The sequence below is a fragment of the Dendrobates tinctorius genome, unplaced genomic scaffold (assembly GCF_039654945.1).
Source record: "Dendrobates tinctorius isolate UK_male_01 unplaced genomic scaffold, ASM3965494v1 ptg000066l, whole genome shotgun sequence".
NCBI lineage: Eukaryota > Metazoa > Chordata > Amphibia > Anura > Dendrobatidae > Dendrobates > Dendrobates tinctorius.
Window position 1 is genome coordinate 1,558,370 of NW_027361734.1, and position 17,939 is coordinate 1,576,308.

Consider the following 17,939-nt stretch of genomic DNA (forward strand, 5'->3'; position numbering starts at 1 on the left):
AGGCCGATATTTGTCTCCTGAGGGAACCTGGGGCAAAGCCCGAGTCTAATGCTCTACCGACTGAGTTATCCGGGCTCCCTAAGCCTGACTAGAGAAAAGCCAAGATGTTGGGGATCGAAAATCCCAGCTGGGAAACACCGCAGTGTCAACACCAAGCAAAAGACACCTTCCAAGTGTGGTGGCAAATTCGTGCTGAAGCAGGCTTCTGAGCGCCAATCATTGTAGCGACCACCTCACTCTCGAACCCTGCCTGGGTTATAATCCAAGACTCAACGGCCATGCCGTCAAACACAGTAGGTCTGGGCGCTCTGGCAGGCGCCAAGGAATGTCGGCGAGCAGCTGCATTAGATCTGTGCCCCACACTCGACGGGGCCAGCAGGATCGCCGGCACCCCTTCTGTCTTGATCTTTTTGATGACTCTCGGAAGTAGTGGCAGTGGGGGAAATAGATATGGGAGGCAAAACTGGTTCCATGGCAGAACCAACGTGTCCACCACGAATGCCTGCGGGTCCCTGGCCTGAGCGACATATGTGGGTACCTTGGCATTCACTCTGGAAGCTATCAGGTCCACATCCGGAGCTTCCCACAGTTGACAAATCTGCTGAAAAACTTCAAGATGTAGAGACCACTCTCCGGATGCAAGACCCTACTGGCTGAGAAAGTTTGCCGCCCAATTTTCCACGGCCCAGGATTTGGACCACCGAAATCACCGAGTGGTTTGCTTTGGCCCACTGAAGAATGAGCTCCCCTCTGGTTGCTCTGCTGCGGGTGTCCCCTTGATGATTTATGCAAGCCACCACCGTGGCATTGTCCGACAGATAGGGCGGCCTGCTAGAAAGTGAAGAAACTTCTGCAGCACCAGCCGAATTGCTCGTATCTCCAATAAGTTGATCGGGAGGCGTGCCTCCTGTGGCAACCACCGTCCCTGGGCTGTGTGGTGGCGAAACACCGCTCCCCCACCAAGGAGACTGGCGTCGGTTGTCATTACCAGCCAATGATCTGGGGGGAAAGGTTTCCCCTGGGCCAGAAAGGAACTGGTTATCCACCATCCGAGCGACTGCCTGACTCGAGAGGACAGTCGGCACCGCCGATCGAGCGTGAAAGGATTCTTGTCCCAGGCTGACAAGAGGGCGTGCTGCAGGGGCGAAGGTGGAACTGGGCAACAGGTATCGCTTCCATTGCTGCCACCATTTTCCCTAGAATCCTCATCCCGAATCGAATGGTATGAGGGACTGGTTGGCGAAGTGTCCGGACTCCCTGCCGGAGAGCTAGCGCCTTTACCTGAGGGAGAATAACCAACCCTCGGCAAGTGTCGAAGATCATTCCTAGGAAGGAGATCCTCTGAGCTGGCACAAGGGATGACTTTTTTTCATATATTTGCATTGCCAACCATCCCAAGTGGGCAAGGGTATCTAGCGTGATGTTGACCTTTTCCTCGCATGCCCGTATTGACGGGCCCTTGACCAAGAGGTCGTCCAGATAAGGCAAGACGACTATGCCTCGAGAATGCAGTGTGGCCATGACGCCTGCCATAACCCTTGTGAACACTCTGGGAGCTGTGGCTAGCCTGAAGGGTAGCGCCACAAACTGAAAATGTTGATCGCCGATGGTGAAGCGTAGAAACCCCTGATGAGGAGGATAAATGGGAATATGCAGATAAGCGTCCTGGATGACTATTGAGGCCAAGTATCCTCACTGTTCCATGGCCGATATAACTGAACGGAGAGACTCCATCCGAAAATGTCTGATTCTGATGAATTTGTTCCGAAGCTTCAGGTGTCATGATACCAGTGCTGGGTGACCGGCACTTCTGGGGTTAATGTTCAGATCGCAGTGCAGACTCTCACCTGCACACCTGGGACCTATTATGGTGGTCTCTCATTGGTTCTGGGGAGGCTTCTTATAGCTTCAGGAAGCTCCCATCCCCCATCAGTTATACTTTCGCCCTTGGCATTGTGTGGTGACCCCTGAGTGTGTTAGTGCTGTGTTCTGGTTGCATGATTCTCTGTGTATGACTCGGTCTGTTCTCTGGATATCGCTTTGGATTCTGTCTGGTACCTTCTATGTCCGTTTGGTTTTTGATCTCTGCTTGGCCCTGACTGTCCGTTCTATCTCATCCCTGGTACTGTATTGATATCTTGTGTATGACCTTTGGCTTTGTCTGACCTTCCATCTGTTTATCCCGCCTGTACCTCGCTTGCCTGTATTGTGCCTGACTTCTGCTTTGCCCGACTCTGAGTTTTCTTCCTCCTCTGAAGGCAGGACGCTAAGCCCCGCCCCCTTGCAGTCACATGACCGTACACATGACCGTAGGTCCTGTGCCTGCTTTCTAAACTTCTACATTCAGGTCCCGTGCATCGTTATTGTCCGGCTGTTCTTGTCCCCAGGGGTCCCTACGGTGCGGGTGAGTCCCTGCTTAGCACAGGCTGTATGCCGGCGCTGTCAGGACCCTGACATCAGGTCCAAAACAGGCCTGACAGACCTGTCCTTTTCGGGAGCCTCAAAAAGGTTGGAATAGAACCCCTGAGCTCTTTCATGTTCCGGCACTGGAATAATGACTCGGTTGTGCTGGAGCGATTTGATGGCTCCCAATAGAGCCCTTGCCTGGGTATCCACCCTGGGAAGCCGAGAAGAAAAAACCCATCTTGGAGGATACCTGACAAATTCTATTCTGTAACCCGAGGCCACGATTCCTTTCCCCATGCGTCGTGAGTGACATTGACCCAGACGTAGTGAAGTCAGAGTAGGTGCCTGGTTGGGGCGGCCTGAGGCGGCGGAATTGGCCGCTGTAGTCCACCTGGGGTTGCGAAAGACCTGAAAACGTGCCTGAAAACGGGTGACGAAAAAGCGTTTTGCCCTTTTGTTGAGGGAGAAACCCGTTCTTTCCTCCTGTGGAGTCGGAGATAAGTTGATCCAACTTCTCCCCAAATAGGTGGCCGCACTGATAAGGCAGGGAAGTCAAGGACTTCTTAGAAGTAGGATGGGCTCGCCATGTCCTTAACCATAGGGCTCTTCTGACAAGTGCCGAGCAATTGTCCGCATCCCAAAACGCATTGATTACATAGTCTCCAGTCACCGCCATCTGATCTGCGACCTCCGAGATCTCTGCAGGTAGATCCTGCTCCTGCGCGACCTTGTTTAATGTTTCTGACCATGATATCATAGCCTTGGCTACCCAAGTTGCTGCGAATGAGGGAGCGAGCATTGACCCTGACACCTCATATACTGAGCGAGCTAAGCTCTCTATAAGGCGATCTGTGGGATCCTTAATTGAGGAAACTCTAGGGACGGATAGCAGGGTCTTAGTGGCTAGGCGCGAAACCGGAGGATCCCCAACGGGGATTCCATCCATTTTTTACGGCAGTCCGGAGCAAACGGATACCTTGTTTCGAGTGCCTTTTAACCCGAGAAACGCCTGTGTGGACGTTCTCTGTGCCGCTGCACTATGTCCTCAAACTCCGGGTGAGAGGAAAAAATTCTGGCAGGCGCTTCACTCGCTTAAATGCCACTTTATGCCCCGTAGCCGCTGCGGGATCATCCTCAATCCCCAGGGTCTGATTGACGACTTCTATGAGGCTGTCCACTGTTTCAAGTGACCCTGGAGTGCCCAGGTCAAGGGGCTCGTCTGATTCGCAATCTGAGGTCTGCTCGCTATCAACCACTGGTGACAGGGAGCGAGAAACAGAGCTTAAGGATGCCAAGGCACCGGATGGACTGGGCGACACCGTGTGAATTCATTTCCTCCGGGTCTGCCTGGAGTGAGAGTGGCCCCTGCAGGCCGGAGGATTTTGTGAGGTGGAGGTTCCCTCCAAGGCCGGCGAGCCACTGTCCCTGCCCCTATCTGGGGCAAGAAGGGACTCTATTGCTCTCGTAAGAGACACCATGGACTGTGACAGAGATAGGGCCCACTCCGGGGACACCTTGGCTACAGTTGTATGCGAGAGCTCCTGGGCGCGATCGCAGTCACAGGCTTCTGGCTCTGTGCTCATGGAAACCTAACCCCACAAGAAATGTATGTGGCATAAAGGACCGTGTGCGATTTACCCTTTTCGGTCATATTGCTGCCCGGCCTAATTTATATGATGGTTGAAGGGAAGGGAGGAGGAGGAAAAAACCACCTTTAATCGCCCGTTGTGCGCCCCTAGGGTCGGGTGTCACACTTACCCCGTCCTGTGTCCCCAGGTGTTCCTGCCGCTGCCTCTGCGCTTCGCTGCCCAGCGTTCCTTTCCTCTGGGTAGGCCGGGACATTCCTCTCCCGGTCGCGGCCTACCCTGCAATGAAGCCAGGGGCTCAATTTGTTCGGCGTCCGCCCTATCCCAGGGGGCAGCAGCCCCTAGTCACGGCCGAAGCCGCGGGCTAAATTTTGCATGCCCGCCGGGGGGGCGCGCTGGCGGCCTTTGCCTTTTCCCCTGCGATCCCTGCCGCCAGAACCTTGTGTCCCTGCCTGGCAGAAGGAGGGAGGGAGGAGAGGGAAGGAGGATTGCCTTACACTCCCTAAGATGCCTGGAGCTTCCCCAGAACGCTGCCGCAGGGCTCTCCCCAGCCCTCCATACCTGAATCCGGATCTAGCACACCAGGTAGAGGGGATCGGGTTAAATTCTGGATGGTGCAGGCACCCTAGCTCCGTCTAACCCCTTCAGGGGGTGAGGAGAGAGACCGCCTGCCGCCTTGCAGCACCACCATCTAGCATTGGTGGAGCAGTGGGGGCTGCACAGACTAGTCTTGTGACTCTGTGCAAGCCCATGGTTTCTATACCTAGGGGTGCACAGGGCTAAGTCCGGCATCATGTCCCATGTCGCGGGAGAGGATACGTGGAGGGACACTCGCACATGCTCGCCCGTTGTTGGTTTGGGTAAATCGTACCCTTTCAATAGGATCCGTTGCCCCTGTCTTATCTTCATAAAATAACAAACAAAAATAGAAGTCTGGGGAAAAAGGCCCAGATATGTCCCTCGGTGTGGGAAAGGATACGTGGAGACGATACTCAACACATGCTCGCCCGATGATGGTTTGGGGAGATCGGACCCTTTCAATAGGATCCGTCACCCCTGTCTTATCTTCATGGAAAAAAAGAGGTCTGGAGAAACCCAGACACGTGTGCCTCCAAAGACACTAAGCAAAAAACTGAGTTCCACCCGCAATACGGGCAAGGGTGTATACAACGGAGGAGGAGCTAACCTCTTTTTTTCACTTAGTGTTAGCCTCCAAGCGGCAGAAGCATACACCCACAGTATCTGTGCCCCCCAATGAGGCGAAGAAGAAAAATTACTTCAGGTCCAATTATTTTTATTTCACCAAGGGTAACAGGAGAAATTGGACTGCAAACGTTATTGTGCAATTTCTCCTGAGTATGCTGATACCTGATATGTTGGGGGGAACCACTGGTTCAGCACATGGCAGAGCTCAGAAGGGAAGGAGCACTGTTTGACTTTTTCAATGCAAAATTGGCTGGAATTCAGATCGGATACCATGTCACGTTTGGAGAGTCACTGATATGCCTAAACAGTGGAAACCCCCCACAAGTGACCCCATTTTGGAAACTAGACCCCTTAAGGAACTTATCTAGATGTGTGGTGAGCACTTTTAATCCCCAAGGGCTTCACAGAAGTTTATAACGCCCGGGCGTGAAAATAAAAAAATCATATTTTTTCCACAAGCATGATCTTTTAGTCCCCAATTTTTTTATTTTCCCAAGGGTAACAGGAGAAATTGGACCCAAAAGTTGTTGTCCAATTTTTCCTGAATACGCTGATACCCCATATGTGGGATAAAACTACTGTATGGGCACACATCGGGGCTCGGAAGGGAAGTAGTGACGTTTTGGAATGCAGACTTTGTTGGAATGGTCTGCGGGTGTCATGTTGCCTTTGGAGAGCCCCTGATGTACCTAAACAGGGAAAACTCCCCACAAGTGACCCCACTTTGGAAATTAGACCCCTTAAGGAACTTATCTAGATGTGTGGTGAGCACTTTGAACCCCCCAGTGCTTCACAGAAGTTTATAACGCCCGGGCGTGAAAATAAAAAAATCATATTTTTTCCACAAACATGATCTTTTAGTCCCCAATTTTTTTATTTTCCCAAGGGTAACAGGAGAAATTGGACCCAAGAGTCGTTGTCCAATTTGTCCTGAGTACGCTGATACCCCATATGTGGGAGAAAACTACCGTATGGGCACACGTCGGGGCTCGGAAGGGAAGTAGTGACGTTTTGGAATGCAGACTTTGATGGAATGGTCTGCGGGTGTCATGTTGCCTTTGGAGAGCCCCTGATGTACCTAAACAGTGGAAACCCCCACAAGTGACCCCATCTTGGAAACTAGACCCCCTAAGGAACTTATCTAGATGTGTGGTGAGCACTTTGAACCCCCCAGTGCTCCACAGAAGTTTATAATGCCAGGGCGTGAAAATAAAAAAAAGCATATTTTTTCCACAAACATGATCTTTTAGTCTCAAATTTTTTTTATTTTCCCAAGGGTAACAGGAGAAATTGGACCCCAAAAGTTGTTGTCCAATTTGTCCTGAGTGCGCTGATACCCCATATGTGGGAGAAAACTACTGTGTGGGCACACGTCGGGGGCTCGGAAGGGAAGTAGTGATGCTTTGGAATGCAGACTTTGATGGAATGGTCTGCGGGTGTCATGTCGCGTTTGGAGAGCCTCTAATGTGCCTAAACTGTTGAAACTCCCCACAAATGACCCCATTTTGGAAACTAGACCCCCCATGGAACTTATCTAGATGTGTGGTGAGCACTTTGAACCCCCAAGTGCTTCACAGAAGTTTATAACGCCGGGCGTGAAAATAAAAAAATCATATTTTTTTTCCACAAAAATGATATTTTTGCCCCCAATTTTTGATTTTCCTAAGAGTAACAGGAGAAATTGGACCTCAAGTTGTTTTGCATTTTGTCCTGAGTAGGATGATACCCCATATTTGGGGGTAAAACACTGTTTGGGCGCATAGCAGAGCTTGGAAGGGAAGGAGCACCGTTTGACTTTTTCAATGCAGAATTGGCTGGAATTGAGATCAGACCCCAAGTTGCATTTGGAGAGCACCTGATGTGTCCAAACAGTGGAAACCCCCCCAATTCTAACTCCAACCCTTATCCCAACACACCCCTAACCCTAATCTCAGCCCTAACCCTAGCCCTAACTCTAGCCCTAACCCTATCCCTAGCCCTAACCCTAATGGGAAAATGGAAATAAATAATTTTTTTTTAATTGTATTATTTTTCCCTAACTAAGGGGTGAAAAAGGGGGGTTTGATTTACTATTTATAGCAGGTTTTATGTTTGGCAGCTGTCATACGCTAAAAGACACTTTTTATTGTAAAAATAGTTTTTGCATCACCACATTTTGAGAGCTATAATTTTTCCATATTTTGACCCACCAAGTCATGTGAGGTCTTATTTTTCGCGGGACGAGTTGACGTTTTTATTGGTACCATTTTCGGGCACGTGACATTTTTTGATCGCTTTTTATTCCGATTTTTGGGACGCAGAATGAACAAAAACCAGCATTTCAAGAATTTCTTTTGGGGGGTGTGTTTACACCATTCCGTGTGCCGTAAAATTGATAAGGCGGTTTTATTATTCGGGTCAGTACGATTACAGCGATACCTCATTTATGTTTTTTTTATGTTTTGGCGCTTTTATGCAATAAAAACAATTTTATATAAAGAATAATTATTTTTGCATCGCTTTATTCTGCGAGCTATAATTTTTTTACTTTTTAACTGATGACACTGTTTGGCAGCTCATTTTTTGCGGCACAAGATGACGTCTTCAGCGGTACCATGGTTATTTATATCTGTCTTTTTGATTGCGAGTTATTGCACTTTTTGTTCGGCGGTATGATAATAAAGCATTATTTTTTGCTTTGTTTTTTATTTTTATTTTTTAAGAGGTTTCCTAAAGGGGTTAACTAATGGGACAGTTTTATTGGGTGGGTCATTATGGACACGGTAATACTAAATATGTGCACTTTTATTGTTTTGTTCTTTTATTTCCAAAAAATGAATTTATAAGGGAATCTCTTTTTTTTTTTTATTTATTTTGCAATTTTTTATAAATTATTTTTACACTTTTTTTAACTGTATTATACTGTCCCAGGGGGGACATAACTGTCATGTGACAGATCGCTGATCTGACACAGGCAGTGCTGGAGGCTTCACCATGCCGGGACTTTGCAGGCATGAGGAAGCCGGTTCCCTGCAGGGAAGGAGGCCTCCGGAGCAGTGCAGCACATCGCGCTGCTCCGGGGGGCTCAGGGAAGCACAGAGGGAGCCCCCTCCCTGCTGATGCTTCCCTAAACCCCCAGTACACTGCAATCGTGTTTGATCGCAGTGTCCCCGGGTTTAACATGTCAGGGGCGGTCCGTGACAGCCCTTGACACATAGTGCCAGGTGTCAGCTGTGATAATCAGCTGACACCCGGCCGTGATCAGCCGTGCTCACCCTGTGAGCGCCGCTGATCGCTATGACGTACTATCATGTCCATGGGCATAGAGGCCCAGGTCCCATGGACGGGATAGTACGTCAGATGTCAGAAAGGGGTTAAAACTAACATTTTGATTAGAATGGTTTATTAGGCCTAGATTAGGCAAAGCACTGGACAGCCACAATTTCCATGATACTACCCACTCAAAGTAAGAATGCCTCAACATATCTGTGCTGAAGCCCCTTCAGCTCTGGATCACACCACCTTTAAGACACTGATATAAGCAAAATTATCAAAACTGAACATGAGCGTCTTAGCTAACATTTTGACTACAATATATAAGCCCACTGCACGTCACGGTGAACCTGTGTAATAGGTCATTTCTCTATTAGGTGTAGCACTGTTCAGTCGCCATCATGGCTGTGATACTATGCAGGAAATGGGAGAGACAAAGATGTGCCACAGCACCTATGCAGACAAAGCCCCCTCAGTTCTCGATCACACCACCCAACAGTCACAGCACAACAGCAAAGGTTACCGCACAGCACCAACACCTAGTGAACCGAGCTACAAAAAGTTCACCTTTCATGTGGTCTCAGGCAAAAAACCATACAAAAATCTCCTACTAATTTAAAAACCACTTGGGCTTAATAAGTGGATTGCTGTATGAAGAAAAACAAAAAAGAAGGGTCTTTTTCTGCTATTGAGCTTGTAATAATTGTTCTGAGTCTGGATGGATCGGGCCATCATCAGTGTCACTGTTCTCCCCTGATATTGCAGAAGCAAAATTGCCTCTGCTTTAGGCATAGGAGAGTGCACAGTTTGGGCCATCAAAGCAGCAATGCCGCTGGTCCGACTTGTCAATCAATTCGGAGTGGACTGCCCCTCAGTAAGCAGGAAGTCACAAGGCAGGGGAGGGATGCCCTCCTGAAGCTGTATGTACAGAGGACCCCTTTAAGTGAATATTACACAATACATGCTAATGTCTTATTTTAAAATCCTCCTAATACTTATACTTTCACAGGCATAGTGACAGGCTAATGAGATACATTTATATAAGAAGGCAGTGTTAAATACAGTATATTCTTGTCACAGCTTTTTAGCGTCTTAGATTTTACCTTCAATGGAACTTTTGTCTGCGTATGTAGCATTGTGCCATGGTCAGAAGAAATCTCATGGTTGATATCGTCCTCTGTTATAATTTCTAATATGTCCATCTCTGTTGTTATTGGGGTAGTGGTAGGTTGCACGACGCTCCTGTTTATTTCCCGGTCATTTCCGGTACTCTGCCTTCCATCAGAGATTGTTTTTTCCACACGACTCTTTTTCTTATTCTCTTTTCTAGACTCCTAAAAATATAACAAAATCAAATACTGTAACGGTAATTTTAACTGATTATTTATTTGCTGACACAGTGGGAACATTTTCCACAGCAATGTAGAGAATTTTTCAACATTAAGCGCCCTTGCTGTTAATGTCTAAAAATTCTGCAAAATTCTGAGCAAAAAATAAATAAATAGCAAATATGTAATCAGTTAATGATCTTAGAAATACAAACATGGGCTAATTTAATAGGAAGCCAACTAACCAATCAAGATGTTTTTACTTTATGGGAGGACACAGAAGTATACATAAAATCATGGAAACAGAGAGAACATACAACCTGCAGGCTGAGGTTGCTCTTGATGGAATCCAATACCCAGAAATGCAAAATGCTAACCACTAGACCACTATTCTGCCCATGCCTAAAGTCCTCCATTTACTTTAGACAGCTGTCAGCCGAGTTTGACCAATTATTTATCCTATAGCTATCTCCCCGACTCTTTCATGCACCGCAGTGCTTGTACTGCTCTTTATAAGAGACCTCCTATCAGACATCTCTGGTTACTTTTCTTTTACTGAACAAAAGGGCAGTCCGAAGTCGGATTTTCAGATCATTATCTCCCTGACATCAATTGTTGGGGCAAACTCAACAGCCCCATACACATTAGACTGTTGGCAATCCATCGATATTGGTGGTTTTAGACAATGTTAGTCTAATGTTTACAGGAGCTTAAAGCATTGAAGATAATCTGTTATCAGCCTTGTGTATACAACATCTTAAATAAGATACAAGGCAAATTTTGTCATAAAATTGTGCTTCATAATAGAAAGAAATACAGAAAAGTTTACCTTGTCCTGCCTCCTATTTGGTCGCTCTGATTGAGCAGCAGCTTGGGTTATGATGGATGGACTATCTTCAGCTGCAGTAGTGGTTATCTGCGTAGGTAGTGCTATGTTTTCTTCTATATTTATCTGAAAAGCATGTTCTTCTGCATTTTCCTCTTGCTCCTCTGTGACCACATTTGTAATAACACCGACAGGCTCAGAATCTGTTTTTTTCTTCTTTTGCTCTTTTTTGCCATCATATGTCTCCTATTTTCAAAGGGAGTTTAATACAATACACTATTAATATAAATACTAAAAATGTCAGTCATTTATGCTAAAACTGTTAATACCAAACCAAGGTCAATTTGCATAGAAATTAACGTTTCATCAGTTTTTCTTGGCTGGAAAAAGCCTGATGGAGGTTTCTTAAGCTTCTCATATCAAACAGTCCATCAAAAATGAACAGAACATGGATGACATCCGAGCGCGGTCTGATTTTTTCACAGACCTAAAGCCTTGCATTGATGAGTTTGATCTGACACTCAGCTCAAAATCGTTTGTGTATCTGTGATTATATGCAGACCACAAGAATACATGGACATGTAAATAGCTCCATAGGCTAGTATTAGTACAAGTTCTATCCATGATAACCAGCTTAGCCTAGGTTCACATTTGTGGATGGCCGAGCTGCGGAGGTCTGCAGAATTCATCCATGAAGCTCCGCCCACTGCCGCACCTCCGCCGGTCAGCTCCGCCTACGTCCGCATACGTCTGCATGCAGTCTGCGTACCCTATCTTTAACATTGATTACGCAGGTCATGCAGATGTATGCACATGCCTCCGCATGCGTCGATTTGACGATGCGACAACCCGCGTCGAATGCAAAATGTTGTAATTTGATACGGTCACCACATCATCAAACCGATGCATGCAGAGGCATCCACATACATCCTCATGACCTGTGTACCCAATGTTAAAGATAGGGTACGCAGGCCGCATGCAGAAGTATGTAGACGTAGGCGGAGCTGACCGGTGGAGGTGCGACAGTGGGTGGAGCTTCATGGAGGAAGTCCCCAGACCTCCGCAGCTTCGCCATCTGCAAATGTGAACCTAGCCTTAGTGCTCATTCAGACTTCTCACACCAATTCCATACGTGTATTGCACAAATAGAATTTGGACCTATTATAGTCTATGGAGCATCCATGTATTTTTGCGGACTGAGTAGTGAGCACAAAATCAGAAAGACATATCCAATTTTGATCTGAGTATCGGATCAAACTCTCCAATGCACATCTATGGGTCAATGAAAAAATCAGACAGCACTTGAATGCTACCTGTCCATTTTTCACAGGCTAATCAATTTGAGGAGCTTCAGAAACCTCCGTCAGTTCATTTTTTATATTCGAGGCAAACTGATGAGATGCTGATGGTAAAAACTGACGCTCTGACCAAAACTATGATAAAAGCAGCTAATGAAACACGTACCCTTTTTGCCTATGAGAAAAATCACTGATGTCTGAATGAGCCCTAACAATGTGTGAAAGAGCAAATAGAAGGACCTCCTCAAAAATATTATTTGGTGTGATAAGGCACAAAATACACTTTATGAGCACAACAATTAACACTATTTTGGAGGGAAGTCAACAAAGCTTATAAAGAGAAGCATACCGTCACTGCTTGAAGGCATGGAGAGGAATCTCTTATTTTAGAGGTGTAGGAGCTAGTGTGGTACGGGGAATTTAGTGAAAATTGATAGCAGGATGAATTCTGCATCTTATCAGAAAATTTGGTGAATTTTTACATACATTTTTATCGTGCTTTTAACGCTGCAGTCTGTGGCTCCTTTTGGCATGTGATTTTTTCAATTAGAACAACTTTGTTTTTGATACTTCCTAGACTTTTGGCTTTCAAGAAGTGATAAAATGTGTACAGTAATTATGCATTAAATTGTAAAGCACAAAGTTCATTTGTCACTGAAAAAGACCTGGGTGTATGTGTGGACAGCAAACTCAAATTTAATGACCAGTGCCAGGCAGCTGCTACCAAGGCAAATAATGGGAGGTGTTAAAATAGGCTTAGATGTTCATGACAAGAACATCATTTTGCTTCTATACAAGTCATTAGTGCGACCACACTTAGAATACTGTGTAAAATTTTGATCTCCGATGTATAAGAAGGACATAGCTAAATTTGAGTGGGTGCAGAGAAGAGCGACCAAGTTTCTGCATTAGGTTGAACTTGATGGACTTAAGTCTATCTTAAACCTTAAAAACTATGAAACTACAGTATTGCTTCAATCTATTAAAATAGCATAGAAATAGCAAATTATTTTTTCTGTAGAACATAACTATTTTGTTATATTAGACATACCATTGCTACATTTCTAGCCAGACCAAGTACTTTTCTACTTTACCTGTGTCAGTACCTCACCACCTTCGATTGTGAATGTGTTTTCCAGAACTGTACTTAAATTTAAATCTTCAGTTTCATTTGAAATTTCATGTTTGGAAGTACCCTGCATGTGATACAGAAAAATCAAGGTGTGAGATGATGGTAGATTTTGCCATTAGTGGACACACTTTGGATTTATACACCATAGAATAATCGCATGTTGCATTGGTTTTTGCTAAACAGTAATAATGATTTTTGGTTTCAGATTGTGCTACTTTTTTGATAATTTGTTATATAGCTCATAGTTCTTTTCTACGCAAATTTTATATGACGTAATACTATTAGTTTCACTATAATGCATGTTCTTCCATACTGACAGTTATTTATAGATTCTTAAATGGATAATTCAGGATTAAAGAGAAATGGCTGCCTTAAAAAAAAAACAGCTCCACATCATAGATTGTATGTTGTATAGGTGTAACAATATACCACTATTTTTGTAAGAAAGCAGCAATAGATTTCTGATCGTGGACAACCCCTTTAATGTATATTTTTCAAGAGAGGTTTGTTATATTTTTCCACGGTAATATTTTACATTTTAACTTTATTTTTTTTATCTCATTCATGTATCTTTAGGGTAAATATATTTAACTGACATAATTGTCTCCTGTATGTTTTACATTCTGTTTCTTCTTTGCAGTCCGATCCTTCTTAGAGATTGAGAAATGCTGAAGAAAATCTGTAACTCCATTTTGTACGAGATGATCAGTTAATTCCTTCAAGAGACTTAACTGAAACAGAAAAATACATTGATTTCATTTGGAATGTAAATGAAATAATGGAAGTAAATAACCTAACAGACAACATCTACTACTTAAACATGTGCTTATATACTTCAGATAGCTGTCAACTGAACCAGCTTTGGACCATAGCTAACTCTCACGACTGCCTAATACACTTGAATGCTCAGCTTGGCCATTTATGTATTTTCAGTAAAGAGAGGGGAGAAGGCCACTGCCAGAAACCTGTGGCAGCATCTTAACTTTGTTGCGTTAAACAGAATTGGGGATCGTAATTCAAACCATCTGATTCTTTTCTTGCCAGACATCTTCTGTGAGGGGAGAATTGGTAAGCCTCCATGCAATATTACATAAAACCAATTTACTATCACTGGAAAGCCTAGGTCTTCCATGAACTTCTTAATTATATGTATTTGAAGATTTACTTTTAATATGATCACTTCATGAGGCTTTCTTTGAGTTAGATTTTTCTTGGAATAGAAAATAATTAAATAAAACGTTATTATAAATTAATTCCTAAATATGTTTAATTGGCAAGTCACATTTGTTTTGTTTAAGGAGATAATCACTATGTTAGGGTTGGCGGATTGCACTAAATAAAAATAATAATAAATTGCAATCGCAACCCAGGGTCCACCGAGCAGTGATGTAAAACTGCTGCTAGTGAACAATAGCAGCGCAAACCGATCGCCTTAACACACTGTGTTAAACGTCACACAATGTGAATAGAACTCAGAGTACCCGGCTCAGTTAGTACACCGAGTGGTACTGCAAAACAAAAGTATAGTACAAAACCCAGTTAATGTCACAGGGGAAATTAGCACCTGGGTTAAGCTCGCTCTGCAACTAAACGGTGCTAGTTGCACCAGTGGATGAAGCAGATGCTGAGTAACGAAAAGAACTCATGTGACGCTACGTACAATACCCTGATGATTTTCCCAGAGAAGTATGGCCTAAGGGTTGGACTTTCTCTGTAACTCAATGGTGCTAACCGCATACCTGAAGGAAACAGATGCTAAACCAAGAGTGAGTTACCAGTCCTAACCCTACCTGAATACGTAAAACATTCTGTGTATAGGGAGACACGTGTGAACAGAGTGGTAGAGTATCCACTCACAAACACCCCACATAAATGTCACTAGTGCGCCTATGTGCGCCGCCGAGGGCCTTTTATGCGCTAGGCTCCACCCCAAACACTCACGTCCAGTTGGCTGAGACATCACCCATGGGCCAATCTGAAGCTGCCACATCACCAGAGCAGCTGACTTCCGTCCACCACTGAGAAGATGCCACTTCACAGACATGCTCAGTAGGGTGATCTCTGGACTTAGACTCCAGAGCGCAAGGTTGCCCCAGTATATCACTGGTTACCATAGACTTGGCCACGAGCCAAAGCAAGACGTTGGGTCCGACGTCTGCGCTGAGCAGCACTTGCAGTGGCAGGACCTGAATGGGAGACCACAGCACCAGACAAGGCTTGGGAGCTATCCCACGCAGCGGGAGAATCCCGATGCCTAACACACTATAGTACATTAAAATGGGAGCAATCTTATCATAGTGATAGAAAGCTGTCCAAGAATGTTAATAGGGCAGGTGCATGTGAGCATGTGCAGTAGGAAACTGATCTGCTGTGACCTGGAGATAGTTTGACAACAAGTGGTACATTTTATCTTCAGGTCACAGCAGTGGAGCTATATGTTGCACATGCTCACAGGCACTTGTCCTATTAACCCCTTCCCTGTCCTTCCAAGAGCCATAACCTTTTTTTGTACACATAGACATATGAGGGCTAGTATTTGTTGGGTTGAGTTGTAGTTTTGAATTACATCATTCATTTTACCACATAGAGTACTAGAAAATGGGAGAAAAATTTCAAGTGTGGTAAAATTGCGAAAAAAACAAACGCAATTCTGACAAAATGATTCTCCTCTTCAGTATGATTTATAACAATACCAAACTTGCAGGGTGAGACAATATTTTTACTTATACCATTTTGGGATAGATTGGTGTATAAAGTAAAAATCATAGTCTCCTTTTAAATCTGGCCACTGGCTGAATTTTAAGAGTGCTTCATAATGATAAGAACCTAGGTCTTAAACAGCTGTCATAGGAACCCATTGACCCCCTGTGATCACATCATGGGAGCTCCAATGGGCGTATAGAATGATGCAACCCCATGCTGGCATGCTGCTAATACTGCTGTCCATCTGTCTGTGGCTACTAGAGGCTGGTCTTGCTGCAACAAGCAGCTATTACCTACCGGATGTGGTGCGAGCTCATCCTGTGCGCCAACTCCATATGTCTGCTATGGTCTTGTGCCGTACATGTACAGTGGATGTCGGTAATGCGTTAATATGTCAAAACAGATTTATGTCAATGTAACAAGATGATGTCCATTTTAAGGCACCATATTAGTTTGTTCCCTACATCAAACAAATGTAATTTGCTAATTAAAAGTATTTATGATTTTATTTTTACATCAAAATTTTGAGACACTTTGCATAAAATTAATTACAGTAGAGCAAGTCAGCATTACCACTAGTAAATTTGAAGGAATAGTAACCATTCAACTTAGAGTAACACCAGGTTTTTGCTATATCATTTGATAGCAACATGATGTAGCATCAGAGACCTTAATCACTTACTTGTCAGCTGCTGTAGTTTTACTAAATCTCTTTGATCTCTACTGCAGATCTAGTTTTATGAATGCTGTATAATCTCGCCCACACCACTGTTTGACAGCTTTTTGTGTACACTGTGTATAGGCAGAAAGCTGCCAGTCAGTTGTGGCAGAGAGGTTACACAGCGCTGGAGGACTATATGGCACGAGACAACTAGTTTTATTTTAAAAAAATATATCCTTACCTTAATACCATATGTCTCTAACAACAATTCTAAATCCTAATAAAAAGGAAGGGAAAAGCTATTAATAAACAGGGAAATTGAGCATTTTCTAAAACAAAGACAATTTCACAGTTCCAACCCTCAGTGTGTCTGGGATGCAGTTACTGACAGTATAGCCTTCCAATCTGGCACAGGGGCATGTTGAAGCTGTCAGTATCTTGATTGACAGCTCAGTTGTCCAGTCTGGTGCAGAGGTGTGCTGAGCTGTTGGTGTGTTGATTGACAGCTTGGCCGTACAACCTGAGACTGGAGGGCTCTGGCTGTCTCCAAGTGTTCATTGTCCTAGGTGATTGTCAAGCTACTTAACTAAGCTATTACTCCCAGAACTCTGCCAGATGTATCAGTCTATTTAACCCCTTCTGCTCTGATCCGCTATATCCTCCTGGTATTCTGGCATTGGAACGTTACCTGACTATGCCTTTGTCTTTTCTTTCTGTTTATGATGTACTTTTCTGGGTTGTGACCTTGAATGCCTTGACTATCCTGTCTAACGGTTTGGCCATGAGGAGTGACTCAGCGTCACAGGGAATACTTTTAAGTGACTTGCACATATTCTGACTGCAAGTCTATTAATACTTGATTGAAATGATAGAAAAACTCACTCATTATTCCTCTTGCCACTTAGGACTCATTCACACGATTGTATAATCTGTCCATGTGCTATCCGTGTGGAGCACGTTACACACACGGACACACAGAGCCCAAAGCAACATTTTAGTCAGTGTGCACATGGAAAAAAAATCACAGCATGCACTACTTTGGTCCATTTTAGGGACCAAAATAATGTATGCCACATAAGGCAGCTCCAACACCAGTTTCCAATATGGCAATCTGAACCAAAACTTTTAGGGATTGAAATAATAATTGTGGCAATTGTGATACAGCCCATCAGGAGATTTTCTGAGCTAAAAGACATAACATGTGTCATGTATGTATTCAAGCAATAAGTGCACATCTTTTAAAATTCTGGTGAAGTCTTTCGAATACATATCATCCTTACAAAGAGCTATTAATTTATTTATTACAAGTGTTTTTCACTATATATATTTTTTAAAAATGTGCATCTGAATTTCACAACCAAAGAATTATATAATGTAAAACTCTAAAATTATCAGCAAAAAAGAAGCCATTAACATTGAGTGAGGTTTTCATCATCACCGCAGATACAGAAAATGAAGGGACGCTAGAATAGAAAAGTTTTTCCCAGCACAGCAATGCAGCTGGGCAGTAGTGGCTCCTCTTTCACTTAATTTTGAGGATC

At 44.4% G+C, this 17,939-nt stretch overlaps 1 protein-coding gene across 1 annotated transcript in view; it reads right to left on the reverse strand.

Moving 5' to 3' along the window:
* The window catches only part of LOC141095090 (uncharacterized), a 616,558-nt gene that overhangs the window by 383,701 nt on the left and 214,918 nt on the right, over positions 1-17,939 (reverse strand). Inside the window, exons 62-66 of the mRNA XM_073580971.1 lie at positions 16,640-16,675; positions 13,631-13,765; positions 12,997-13,098; positions 10,608-10,847; positions 9,554-9,784 (exon numbers count right to left, since the gene is read on the reverse strand). Of these exons, the coding sequence (XP_073437072.1) occupies positions 9,554-9,784; positions 10,608-10,847; positions 12,997-13,098; positions 13,631-13,765; positions 16,640-16,675 (744 nt within the window). The remainder of the gene's footprint in view (positions 1-9,553; positions 9,785-10,607; positions 10,848-12,996; positions 13,099-13,630; positions 13,766-16,639; positions 16,676-17,939) is intronic.